The sequence below is a fragment of the Ixodes scapularis genome, unplaced genomic scaffold, assembly GCF_016920785.2.
Source record: "Ixodes scapularis isolate PalLabHiFi unplaced genomic scaffold, ASM1692078v2 PGA_scaffold5__190_contigs__length_132052651, whole genome shotgun sequence".
In the NCBI taxonomy this organism is placed as follows: Eukaryota; Metazoa; Arthropoda; class Arachnida; order Ixodida; family Ixodidae; genus Ixodes; species Ixodes scapularis.
In genome coordinates this window covers 28,169,161-28,183,088 of record NW_024609880.1, presented here as the reverse complement: position 1 = coordinate 28,183,088, position 13,928 = coordinate 28,169,161, and the positions used below count along the sequence as shown (strand labels likewise).

Sequence of the window (13,928 nt, the reverse complement as noted above, 5' to 3'; positions counted from 1 at the left end):
GACTGTAAGCTGTTTATAGCCTATCAAAATGTTTTTTTTTCAGCGAAAAAAGAAAGATACAAGCGCAAAATGAAAAGAAGGAAATATTTTCGCTAAGTGCAAGTGTTCCATGGCTACCCGACAGATGGCGCTAGTATGTGCTCTCGTGTTGCGATTTTAACAGGTTTTAAAGCACACGGTGGAAAATCTCTAAACCAGTCAAACCCCCCCCCTTTATCCCCCCCCCTCACCCCCCCCCCCCCCTCCCCCGGAAAACAAAAGAAAAAAAGAAAACTTCATTTGCCGGATAGTGTGAACATCGAACAACGGTCGGTGGGAGTAATAAACTCATACAAGCTGGTGTTTCGATGTTGCACCGACTACTCATGGTGGCGCAGTCACCTACAACGCAAGAGTGTTCGAGCGATGTAATAAACGCTGCATTCTGGCATAGAAATACTTAGGGCGAATGTTCATGAACATGATTTCTCATGATAGCTAGAGCCGAGTTTATGTCATGTGAAACTACAGCATACCGTTGCTGTAGTCGAAGTTAAAGGAAAGAGCGTGACATACGTGCCTCTTCAGGAAGGCCAGACAAGCTACGGGCACAGTGTTGGGTTGGTGCAAGCACAGTGTTGTGTGGTGGGTTGGTGCAAGCCACGCCTGGGCCATCTGCATCCATTCACTCGGCCCAGGTGCAATCTATGATGATGACGGCGGCGTTCAGTGTCATTGTTCGACAGAATAAAAGCGCCTTGAGAAAAGATTCAGGTCTGTCATGATGTAGGAAATATTGTTTCATCATTCAATGAGCATTTCAAAGCACGCATTAGTAATAGCCATCTCAAAAATTGTATTGTACAATGTTTTTTGGCGTTAAGTTTTCAAACGAATGCGTTTTAATCAACAAAAACTCTAGACACAAATCTTTTTTTCAAACTCGGCTTCAGAGGTAAGATTTGTGATATTTTTTTCAACGTTTACGTTGTAACTATAATAAATAGGAAATACTATTACTTCTTTGTCGCCTCTTTTCTGTCATTTTTTTTAATAATTGAAAGACACGGAACTCCTAAAACAGTTTAAGGGCCTTGATATAAAGCGTACGTTAGAAATAAATAAAAGAAGTGACGCTATATTTATTTTGCGAGACAATTTACGTGTATGTATTCTACGTTCTAGACCTCGTTTCTTTACTTCTGTTATAAGCAACAAGTCAGCTCTCATTGGCTAAAGAGTTGGTTGATGTATGTCCTTAGTCGTGAAATCGTTGATGTGTCTTACGATAGTTATTTGTTTTATATATTTTATGATTAAGTTACAAATCATCAACACAGTCATTACTGCTTGCAAAAATAGCACGACATCGCCTTTTCCGCTTTGGTTTCAAACGATAACAAGTTTTATTGCAATGAATATTCCAATATATAGTTTAGCTTGTTAAGCTCGTTGATTTTTATGAGTGCGAGTCGTTTTGCGTTCACCGAGATGTTTTGAGGAAGATTTTCTCAACCAACGTAGTTTGAAGCAAACAGCTGACGTACGTGCATGATGGAGTACTACTGAAATTCATTATTTTGTAACAGAACTGGCGTAGGCATAGTGTGCTACCTTAACTATAAGATGGCCATAATAGTTTCTAGCGCTGTGAAAGAAAAACAGAAATATAATTTCTAGGTACTTAAAAAAGTTTTGGGAATTTTTGTGTCCTTTTGACAAAGAGTGAACCGAATGTATGACACAAAATAAAATATCACATTATTTCGAAGTAAACATTTTTATTGGGTCATCAGACTATGGGAAGTATCAGAGCCCTAATTATATCTTGCCGCGGGAGTCATTCCTTTCCTGGCGACCAGCATTCGCTCAAACTCGTAAATCTTGTTGCTGGTTGCTGACAATATACAGTGTAGACAAAAAAACAAATGCTGTTTAATATTCCATTTGTATAGCGACCGCCAGTGAATAACTCGCACACTGAAAAAAAAATGCAATAAAAGATAAAAGTTAGTGAACCTACACTCGTTAAAATTAATTTTATGTTACGAATCACTTTTATGTATGATGTTATCATACTAAAAACAGCGCACAAGCATAGAGAAAAAGAAGAAAAGGGAATACAGCACTCGGTGTTCTTTTTGCTACTCTTCCTTACTGTTTTTGCACTGTTTTAATATAATGTTATCTTACCACTAGCTCCAATCTGTACTGTACTACATGTATATTCTACACCACCCTCTGCTTCCATGCCCTCAATATTATTGTATTGTAAATATTCTTGAGGGCTAGTTACAACCATACATCTGCTTATATAAAATGACTGGCTGGCGGAGGAATTTGCAGATAAATCTACACCGCCGCAAGGTGTAACTATATCGATTATGCGTCATTTATTTTACTTTCATTAAATATTTTACTTACGTTATACTAACGCTTTGCTTACGTTAAATGTTACGTTATACTTACGTTAAAGACCCCATGCTAACGGTTGTACTGCATTGACTAAATTTCCGTGGTGTTTCAGCTGTAGATGAGAAATTTAACCAGTGCAGTAGAGCTGCTAGCCCGGGGTCCAACGTGCACAGAGCAGTAGTGGTACACGACCGCACGCCGGTACGATTCTAATCTAGATCGAAACGGGAATGGGTGGGGAAAGAATCCTGGGGGGAGCTCAATCGCCACCCCTGCCTGTTTTAGTCTGATTGAGCATCGTACCGGCCTGCAGTCATGTATGAGTACTGCATGGTGCACGCTAAAGACCCCAGGCAAGCAGTTGTACTGCACTGGCTAAATTGCTCATCTACACCTGAGACACCAGACGCCTATTAAAGTTGACTAACTTTGGGCTCTATAAATATACATAGAGCACAATTAATATTATTATTCTATCGTAGCTATTAAGTTAGATCAACTCGCGATGAAAAAATTTCAATGCTCTTCGACTGCATCCGATAGTCTCCCGCATAATTAAACGTTTCCTGACCCGTCGGTCCCTTCTATCTAATTTTCTCGAAAATAAAATTGGTGTCTGTCAATAAGAGCTTATTTTTAGGAAAGTATACATATGTTTTCTGTCTTCACGTCAGCGCTATTCCATGGCACCTGACGGTCACGACACGACCTGATGGCCTGTACGCGTGACGTCATGGAAGGAGATCTTCGGCCATCAGGTGGGCTTAATGGTTAGGCGCATCAAATATAAAAGCTCGAAGGATATACAAGGATCTTGTGTTAATTGTCCTTCGTGCTTTTTATGTTTAGTGTGCATCTTCGATTAGTCGTTTGTCTTTTACTTCGTCATCCAAGGAATCAGTGGCGGCTGTGGAGAGGATATGTGGGCAAACAGCTTTAAGGGATCACTGTGGCCTATTTTTTTTTTTGGGGGGGGGGGGGGGAGGGGGGTGAACAGTATTATAACCCCTTTTAGGAAATACACTTACGGTTGTAATATTCCGGGGTTCTGAGTATAAGGCACTGTTTTCTGTCTGTGAAGATTACCCTCGTTTCATAAAACTCTGTCGAAAAATAAAAATGGAAGTAAATGTACGTAAAAGGTACTATGCGCATTCAACTTTGAATTCGTTTTACTTACTGCCATTTCGATATAACCTTGCCGCTGCTTTAAACGTCTCATCGTGATAACTGAGTCTATAAGGATTAAAAGTTTGAACCATGGCTCTGAAAATGAAAATGTGCTTTACTTTTTAACATCACAGGCACTCACTGGAGACACATACGATGTGTACAGGAATCAAATGTTGTTGGGAAGCTAATATTGTTGTAGAAGGTAGAAACATGGTATGCCAAAGTCACTTATTACACCAGCGCGGAGGTTTTACTGCTAGTGGGACGGCGGCGGGGGAGGGGGGAGGGTTGTTTCTTGAAACAAACAAACAGAACCTCAGCTGTTTCAGCTAGTTTCGAAGCGTTGCCGGACGAGACTGGTGAATGTTGGAACTTTATGTAACAGGACACAGCCAACCATTCCGGTCAAAATGGTCTTGATTTTGCAAGCGTCATATTTGAGTCGTCATATGGTCAGAAATTTAGGTTCGCAGACGCCCCAACGAACGTAGTTCTCATATCGCTGGCCCACAGCCGAACAAGTGCATATTTATCGACGAGAAGACAATCAACAGTAATATTGATGTTTTAAGCGGTTCATATCTTATAAATAATATATATATTGTAAATGGTATTTATCGTAGAAGATGTGTATTGACCGGAGTGTAATATAATGTATACATCACCTATACGGCAATATAGTGCATACATCCGCAATACGACTTACACTTAAATGCAAGAAGCATAAAGAATAAAGTTGATAACCTAGAAGCATTTTTGCATTCGTTGAATGTGCACTTTAATGTAATAGCACTTACGGAAACCTGGCTGACAAAAGAGGACATGGCGCCAATCATGGAGGGTTATAAGTGCGAAAAGAAAAGAGGTGGCGGTATCGCTATTTATATTAAAGATAAACTACAGCATGAGGTTGTAGATGACTTATCTAAAATTGATGCAAACATTGAAAGCTTGTCTGTTAAACTATCAAATACTGTTGTTCTTGCTTTATACAGGCCACTTTCGGGTAATATATATGAATTCATGACCTTTCTTGATGACGCACTGTCTTTCCTTGGATCGCTATTTGTGCCATTCTTTATTCTTGGCGACATAAATATAGACACAATTTCAGATGATCTTCACGCTCAAAATTTTCGCGATATTGTCAACCAGTATGCTTGCAGCAATTTGATAACATTGCCCACTAAAATAACTGCAGACACTGCCACGTACCTTGACGTATGCATAACAAATACTGACACTCATCCTATTACAGCAGGTGCAATCATGTGTGATATTAGTGACCATCTTCCAATCTTATGCCTAGAGTCCTCCTCTGCTAGAGAAAATAACAAAGACCTAGAGACGTTTCGGCATCGCACCATTAATGAGGAAACGCTAAGAACTTTCGGCTGCCTTATGGAAGAAGAGACGCGGAATGACGTTTACGCTGAGTGCAACCCTAGAAATGCCTATAGAATATTCCTGATGAAAGTCAGACAGTACTATAATGCAGCTTTTCCTCTTCAGGAACGTAGAGTGAACTGTAAAAAATGAGAAAGCCTTGGATGACTAGAGACCTGTATGGAAGAATTAGGCAAAAAATGCCAAGTATCATGCCTTTATTCAGCATCGTGACCCGCGGCTGCTTATCGAGTTCAAGAAATGCAGAAACTAACTGAATGCCGACCTAAAAAAAGCAAAATGCGAATACTATCAAAAAGAACTTCTACGTATACACAATGACCTTAGAAAAGTGTGGGACACAGTAAACAAACTCACGAACAGAGAACAGGCACGATGTAATCTGAAAGAAATACTAATAGATAATAAACGTGTCACTGGGAAAGAACTTGGCGATGAAATGAATAGACATTTTATTAGCATAGGTGCGTACACTGGGAGGGCTTCCAACATAGATGACTGTATTGACACAGGAAACCAAATTGGGTCGATTATGCTTACTCCAACGACACCATTTGAAATTGATAAAATAATCAGAAACCTAAAAAATGTCGTCGCCGCTGGAATAGATGAAATAAAAACCATACCTATTAAGTACACTGTGACCACAGTTAGTCCAGTTCTATCGAATATAGTAAACAAGATGCTTCAGTCCGGTGATTTCCCTGACGAGCTAAAAATAGCCAGGGTCACTCCAGTGTATAAAGGAGGGGGTGAGACAAACATTCATAACTACAGACCTATCTCAGTTCTTCCAGTTTTTTCTAAACTATTTGAGCGTGTGATTGCTGATAGATTAACATGTTTTTTGTTTTTTTTTTTGAGAAGCATAATATAATAACGCAGTCCCAATACGGCTTTCAAAAGCAAAAATCGGCGGAGCTAGCGCTTCTTAACATAAAGGATAAAATAGTTGAAAATATTGAGAAAAAATTATTTACTCTTGGTCTCTTCTTAGATTTAAGTAAAGCTTTTGATACTGTGCAGCACAATATTTTACTTAGAAAGCTTGAAATTTACGGTGTGCGCGGAGTAGCTCTAAAATTAATTGGAAGTTATCTTGCAGATCGTTACCAATATGTACTAATAAACGGCGAATCGTCAAATAGACTTAAAATACAGCATGGTGTTCCTCAGGGGTCAATTTTAGGTCCACTTCTTTTTCTTATATATGTTAATAATATAACGACTATATCCGGTTCCCCCGACCTTATAATGTATGCAGACGATACCAAAGTATTCTTTTCTGGAGTGACGAAAAAATGCTTAGAAAGTGCTGCAAATGTCTACCTATTGAAGCTATCCAATTGATTACAAACGAATTGTTTAAAACTAGATATAAACAAAACTAAGTATATTATTTTTAAACCAATAAATAAACTCGACTGCAGCCCCATAAGCTTAAAATTTGAAGACACTGTGCTTGAGCAAGTGTCGGAACAAAACTTTCTCGGTGTATGGTTTACCGAGGACCTTTCATGGAACACTCACGTGAATAAACTCAAAGGTGAATTATCTCGTGTTAAGGGAAGTACGTATAAATTACGAAACTTGCTGCCCAAATGGCTAAAACAGACGTTGTATTATTCTTTGTTCTACTCTAAAATCAGTTACGGCGTCTTAGTTTGGGGGACGACGATCAATTCGAACTATGTCAAACTTATCACCTTGCAGAAGAGGATTCTTCGCATGTGCAAACATTATAAAGGAGATATTAGAAACATAAGAGCCCAACTACTATTCATCAATAATAATATGCTTCAGGCAGACCAAATATACTATTTTAAGCTCTTACAATGGATTCACAAACATAGAATATACTCCACACCAAAATCGAGTTTGGGTCCGTACCAACTACCAGACCCAAAGCGAAGGATGCCTTCAATAAGAACCAATTATGGCCGCACTGCTTTGTCATATCAGATAACTAAGATGCTAAACAGAACAGAAATGACTATAGATTATAATAAAACATTTTATGTCTTCAAGAAACAGTGCCGAAGCTTTCTCGTGGGCAGTGGTATCAGCTTCTCAGTTGTGTAATATCTAGGCTATTTCTATTATGTACTTATATTTGGCTAAAAATGTGGCTCTTGACATATATTAGATCATTCTTCATTGCTATACTAAATGGCGGCCATAAGTCCTATTTTATGCTGTGTCCTTCTCACTTTTTTTGTGTATTTTTTTTTAATGTTTATTTTAGTGATACGATGCTTCCGTGTAATACGACGATACATTTGTTATATGCTTCGAATCATGCTTGTTGTGGAACGTGTTTTTGCTGGTTGTTTGATTGTGCCGTTTTATTTTATTTCACAATTCACAATGTTGAATGTTAAAGTACCTGTTTCATTGTGCCTTTTTTAATTTTTACTGAGTATACCTTTTGCTGATTATATTCATTGTACTGTTTACTGTTGAACTGTTGGGGGGCAGAGACTCTGTCAGGCTTCTCTCCTTTATCTCTGCCCCCTGGGCGGAAAAAACCCGCCAAACAAATAAAGAAAAAAAAAGTTTGTCTGCTTTTTCCGCGCGTTTGTTTATTCCCCAAATATTTCCCTTGTGGTTCTGGTTCCTCCCGACCTCAACCAACGGTGTTGATACTTTTTGGAGTGGCACGCATACGCGATTGTAGGCAGGAAAAGAAGACAAAATGTTTTGTCACGAAAAACGTGACAAGAGAAACCGACAAAAGCATGTGTAACGGTTACCACGGGCTCACCATCAAACCCCACGTCTTCATGTAAATGTTGTACATAAACCTTTTCCCATCATTCTCGACTACAATCTTGTACAAATAATTGGTGCCGAAACTCTTCAGGAAAGAAACACAACCATGGACAAGCTCAAGAAGAGACCTGGACTATCCCCACTACCACGACGAAGCTCGTCCAGGGTATATTGTCAGCTCTGGAGCTCCCACCGCTCCCACATGGTCAAACTCAAGAGAAGCTAAATCTTCTTGGCATAAAGGCAACTTTTTCTTTCACAATCTCGACGCGGAAATTCGATAGCTTCTGAATGTGGTCGAAATCGAGACAGAAATGCAAGCCAGCACAGTCTGCAGAGAGTCTATATACAACATAAAGAGAAGTACCACGTGGTTGCTACAAGAAAAGCACCAGCTAAAAAACTTATCGACTCCTGCTGACTGAAACCTCGGCTTTTATTCAGGGGACTCAACGAAACGACAAAACGAGAGGTATCAACGTGAAACTTCCCAGATTAGAACTTCCAAATTATAACGCAATTATCGAGGGCTGACAATAATTTTGGGACCAGTTTCATTCCTTTATCCACCGCAACACGATTCTATCTCAAGTCGAAAGGTTTAAATATTGACTCAATATTTAGTTGGTACAACAGAATCAGTCATAAAGGGGATTCCTGTTAGCGACAACAACTACAGCGCAGCTACCCAGCTCCTGGAGAAGAGGTTCGTTCAGCATACAGGGATCGTGAAGAAACATCTTTCGCGCCTCATCGACGTAAAACCTATCGGATCCTCAGAAGACACGGGCGGTCGCAGAAAGCTTCATGGCGATGTCCCTATTGAAAAAAAATTTTTTCGGAATTTAAATTCCAGTAAACGATTATTTTACTGGATTATGTGACTCTTTTCACTTCCGGTAAAGCCCGAATTTACCGAAATGTCACCGAAGTTTTTTATTGGAATGTCACCGGATCTTTTATCGGAATGTCACCAAATCTTTTACCGGAATGTCAGCGGATTTTTACCGGAATCTTATTTCAAGTAAAAAATCTATTTTACTGGATTATGCGACTTTTTTTCACTTCCAGTAAAGTTACAATTCACCGGAACTTTCCGTGTTTTTATTTTTCTTTCGGACGTCAACGGAGGTCACTTAGGAAGAAGATTGTGAAGCGTGGGTGTTGTATGTTCACTAGATGCTGGACGATTCGGTAACAATTAAAGCGGCTAGCCATATAGACCTGAAGGTTTCATTATTTATTTAACAAGGTCGATACCAGTGAAACAATTTGCACAGCTGTAGGCAAAAGCAATCAAACCAAATAGGAACAGCCGAGTTCTTCGTCGCAAAAAATATCTTTCAAGGTACTCACAATGCCGCTGGGTAAATTCCTAGATGTACGGTAGTTCAACTAATAAAACCGAGCAGGTGAACCTCACGGACACACGCACACACACACTGTCAGTATCGCGTTAAGCGAAAACCACGAACGCGCTGAACGAACATCCGCCGCCGTTAAGAAATCACGGGTACAGATCACGATGTCGTCCCTGATGCCGTCGCCCCGGGAGCACAAGGCGGACATATACACGCTGTCAGTAGCACGCTTAGCGAAAACCACGAACGCTCGGAACGAACATCCGCCGCCGTTGAGAAATCACGGGCACAGTCACGATGTCGTCCCTGATGCCGTCGCCGTGGTTACATCAGGCGGACACGTACACACTGTCAGTAGCACGCTTAGCGAAAACCACGAACGCTCTAAAATAACATCCGCCGCCGTTGAGAAATCTTGGGCACAGTCTTTTTTGCTCGCTAGATGCTTCTGAAGCCGGACGGACAAAGAGGCGTAAGATAGAGGTCGCACACATGGAACGAGAAGCCGAGACTGAGCGTCCGTTCCTGGCCGGCCGTTGCTCGTTGACGAAAAAGAAACCGGTTTTCTCCAAAAGAGTCAGAAAAAAGACCGTCTCACATTTTCCCCGCGAACCCAACGCGAGGGAGAGAGCTTGCGTGGGGACTCGTCCTTGGTGCGCTCGAGGCACCATAATTACACACCCAGTCTCCGGCTCGTTTCGGCTTCCCCCTCCCCTCGCGTCGGCTTCGAGTGAGTTTGGTAAACAGGGAGGCGATTCACCCATTTCAGGTAAGATTTCTAGCAAAACCGGGTCGTCTGGTAGACGAAGGTGGCTGCCGGTGTCATTGCAGCGAAATCTGGAAACCCGCTGCCGGTGAAATTCAAGCGAAATTAGTTTGCTGGCAAATAATCTAGAAAAGACTGGTAAACTACGCTGGTTTCGGATGAAACCGGGTGAAATTGCCCACCTTTTTGGATCGTCAAAACAGTTCGCTGCACGCACTTCTTGCAGGATTGCAACGTCGTCCCGAGCTAAAACTCGCACTCACGAGAATGCCGCTCGAGTGGTCTCGTAGCTGCTCTGGCCCAGACTTTGCCTGTCGCAAGTTGCAAGTTGCCGGTGATCGCAGGTTCCCGTTTTAGATCGTCAAAACAGTTTGCTGCACGCACTCTTTGCAGGATTGCAACGTCGTCCCGAGCTAAAACTAGCACTCACGAGAATGCCGCTCGAGTGGTCTCGTAGCTGCTCTGGCCCAGACTTTGCCTGTCGCAAGTTGCAAGTTGCCGGTGATCGCAGGTTCCCGTTTTAGATCGTCAAAACAGTTTGCTGCACGCACTCTTTGCAGGATTGCAACGTCGTCCCGAGCTAAAACTCGCACTCACGAGAATGCCGCTCGAGTGGTCTCGTAGCTGCTCTGGCCCAGACTTTGCCTGTCGCAAGTTGCAAGTTGCCGGTGATCGCAGGTTCCCGTTTTAGATCGTCAAAACAGTTTGCTGCACGCACTCTTTGCAGGATTGCAACGTCGTCCCGAGCTAAAACTAGCACTCACGAGAATGCCGCTCGAGTGGTCTCGTAGCTGCTCTGGCCCAGACTTTGCCTGTCGCAAGTTGCAAGTTGCCGGTGATCGCAGGTTCCCGTTTTAGATCGTCAAAACAGTTCGCTGCACGCACTTCTTGCAGGATTGCAACGTCGTCCCGAGCTAAAACTCGCACTCACGAGAATGCCGCTCGAGTGGTCTCGTAGCTGCTCTGGCCCAGACTTTGCCTGTCGCAAGTTGCAAGTTGCCGGTGATCGCAGGTTCCCGTTTTAGATCGTCAAAACAGTTTGCTGCACGCACTCTTTGCAGGATTGCAACGTCGTCCCGAGCTAAAACTCGCACTCACGAGAATGCCGCTCGAGTGGTCTCGTAGCTGCTCTGGCCCAGACTTTGCCTGTCGCAAGTTGCAAGTTGCCGGTGATCGCAGGTTCCCGTTTTAGATCGTCAAAACAGTTTGCTGCACGCACTCTTTGCAGGATTGCAACGTCGTCCCGAGCTAAAACTAGCACTCACGAGAATGCCGCTCGAGTGGTCTCGTAGCTGCTCTGGCCCAGACTTTGCCTGTCGCAAGTTGCAAGTTGCCGGTGATCGCAGGTTCCCGTTTTAGATCGTCAAAACAGTTTGCTGCACGCACTCTTTGCAGGATTGCAACGTCGTCCCGAGCTAAAACTCGCACTCACGAGAATGCCGCTCGAGTGGTCTCGTAGCTGCTCTGGCCCAGACTTTGCCTGTCGCAAGTTGCAAGTTGCCGGTGATCGCAGGTTCCCGTTTTAGATCGTCAAAACAGTTTGCTGCACGCACTCTTTGCAGGATTGCAACGTCGTCCCGAGCTAAAACTCGCACTCACGAGAATGCCGCTCGAGTGGTCTCGTAGCTGCTCTGGCCCAGACTTTGCCTGTCGCAAGTTGCAAGTTGCCGGTGATCGCAGGTTCCCGTTTTAGATCGTCAAAACAGTTTGCTGCACGCACTCTTTGCAGGATTGCAACGTCGTCCCGAGCTAAAACTAGCACTCACGAGAATGCCGCTCGAGTGGTCTCGTAGCTGCTCTGGCCCAGACTTTGCCTGTCGCAAGTTGCAAGTTGCCGGTGATCGCAGGTTCCCGTTTTAGATCGTCAAAACAGTTCGCTGCACGCACTTCTTGCAGGATTGCAACGTCGTCCCGAGCTAAAACTCGCACTCACGAGAATGCCGCTCGAGTGGTCTCGTAGCTGCTCTGGCCCAGACTTTGCCTGTCGCAAGTTGCAAGTTGCCGGTGATCGCAGGTTCCCGTTTTAGATCGTCAAAACAGTTTGCTGCACGCACTCTTTGCAGGATTGCAACGTCGTCCCGAGCTAAAACTAGCACTCACGAGAATGCCGCTCGAGTGGTCTCGTAGCTGCTCTGGCCCAGACTTTGCCTGTCGCAAGTTGCAAGTTGCCGGTGATCGCAGGTTCCCGTTTTAGATCGTCAAAACAGTTTGCTGCACGCACTCTTTGCAGGATTGCAACGTCGTCCCGAGCTAAAACTAGCACTCACGAGAATGCCGCTCGAGTGGTCTCGTAGCTGCTCTGGCCCAGACTTTGCCTGTCGCAAGTTGCAAGTTGCCGGTGATCGCAGGTTCCCGTTTTAGATCGTCAAAACAGTTTGCTGCACGCACTCTTTGCAGGATTGCAACGTCGTCCCGAGCTAAAACTCGCACTCACGAGAATGCCGCTCGAGTGGTCTCGTAGCTGCTCTGGCCCAGACTTTGCCTGTCGCAAGTTGCAAGTTGCCGGTGATCGCAGGTTCCCGTTTTAGATCGTCAAAACAGTTTGCTGCACGCACTCTTTGCAGGATTGCAACGTCGTCCCGAGCTAAAACTAGCACTCACGAGAATGCCGCTCGAGTGGTCTCGTAGCTGCTCTGGCCCAGACTTTGCCTGTCGCAAGTTGCAAGTTGCCGGTGATCGCAGGTTCCCGTTTTAGATCGTCAAAACAGTTCGCTGCACGCACTTCTTGCAGGATTGCAACGTCGTCCCGAGCTAAAACTCGCACTCACGAGAATGCCGCTCGAGTGGTCTCGTAGCTGCTCTGGCCCAGACTTTGCCTGTCGCAAGTTGCAAGTTGCCGGTGATCGCAGGTTCCCGTTTTAGATCGTCAAAACAGTTCGCTGCACGCACTTCTTGCAGGATTGCAACGTCGTCCCGAGCTAAAACTCGCACTCACGAGAATGCCGCTCGAGTGGTCTCGTAGCTGCTCTGGCCCAGACTTTGCCTGTCGCAAGTTGCAAGTTGCCGGTGATCGCAGGTTCCCGTTTTAGATCGTCAAAACAGTTCGCTGCACGCACTTCTTGCAGGATTGCAACGTCGTCCCGAGCTAAAACTCGCACTCACGAGAATGCCGCTCGAGTGGTCTCGTAGCTGCTCTGGCCCAGACTTTGCCTGTCGCAAGTTGCAAGTTGCCGGTGATCGCAGGTTCCCGTTTTAGATCGTCAAAACAGTTCGCTGCACGCACTTCTTGCAGGATTGCAACGTCGTCCCGAGCTAAAACTCGCACTCACGAGAATGCCGCTCGAGTGGTCTCGTAGCTGCTCTGGCCCAGACTTTGCCTGTCGCAAGTTGCAAGTTGCCGGTGATCGCAGGTTCCCGTTTTAGATCGTCAAAACAGTTTGCTGCACGCACTCTTTGCAGGATTGCAACGTCGTCCCGAGCTAAAACTCGCACTCACGAGAATGCCGCTCGAGTGGTCTCGTAGCTGCTCTGGCCCAGACTTTGCCTGTCGCAAGTTGCAAGTTGCCGGTGATCGCAGGTTCCCGTTTTAGATCGTCAAAACAGTTTGCTGCACGCACTCTTTGCAGGATTGCAACGTCGTCCCGAGCTAAAACTAGCACTCACGAGAATGCCGCTCGAGTGGTCTCGTAGCTGCTCTGGCCCAGACTTTGCCTGTCGCAAGTTGCAAGTTGCCGGTGATCGCAGGTTCCCGTTTTAGATCGTCAAAACAGTTTGCTGCACGCACTCTTTGCAGGATTGCAACGTCGTCCCGAGCTAAAACTCGCACTCACGAGAATGCCGCTCGAGTGGTCTCGTAGCTGCTCTGGCCCAGACTTTGCCTGTCGCAAGTTGCAAGTTGCCGGTGATCGCAGGTTCCCGTTTTAGATCGTCAAAACAGTTTGCTGCACGCACTCTTTGCAGGATTGCAACGTCGTCCCGAGCTAAAACTCGCACTCACGAGAATGCCGCTCGAGTGGTCTCGTAGCTGCTCTGGCCCAGACTTTGCCTGTCGCAAGTTGCAAGTTGCCGGTGATCGCAGGTTCCCGTTTTAGATCGTCAAAACAGTTTGCTGCACG

At 44.5% G+C, this 13,928-nt stretch overlaps 1 protein-coding gene across 1 annotated transcript in view; it reads right to left on the bottom strand.

Annotated features, from left to right (window-relative positions):
- Positions 1–1,819: 1,819 nt before the first annotated feature.
- The window catches only part of LOC120841339, a 101,410-nt gene continuing 89,301 nt past the window's right edge, over positions 1,820–13,928 (bottom strand). The window contains exons 9-11 of the mRNA XM_040212218.1: positions 3,575–3,660; positions 3,423–3,467; positions 1,820–1,959 (exon numbers count right to left, since the gene is read on the bottom strand). Of these exons, the coding sequence (XP_040068152.1) occupies positions 1,820–1,959; positions 3,423–3,467; positions 3,575–3,660 (271 nt within the window). The remainder of the gene's footprint in view (positions 1,960–3,422; positions 3,468–3,574; positions 3,661–13,928) is intronic.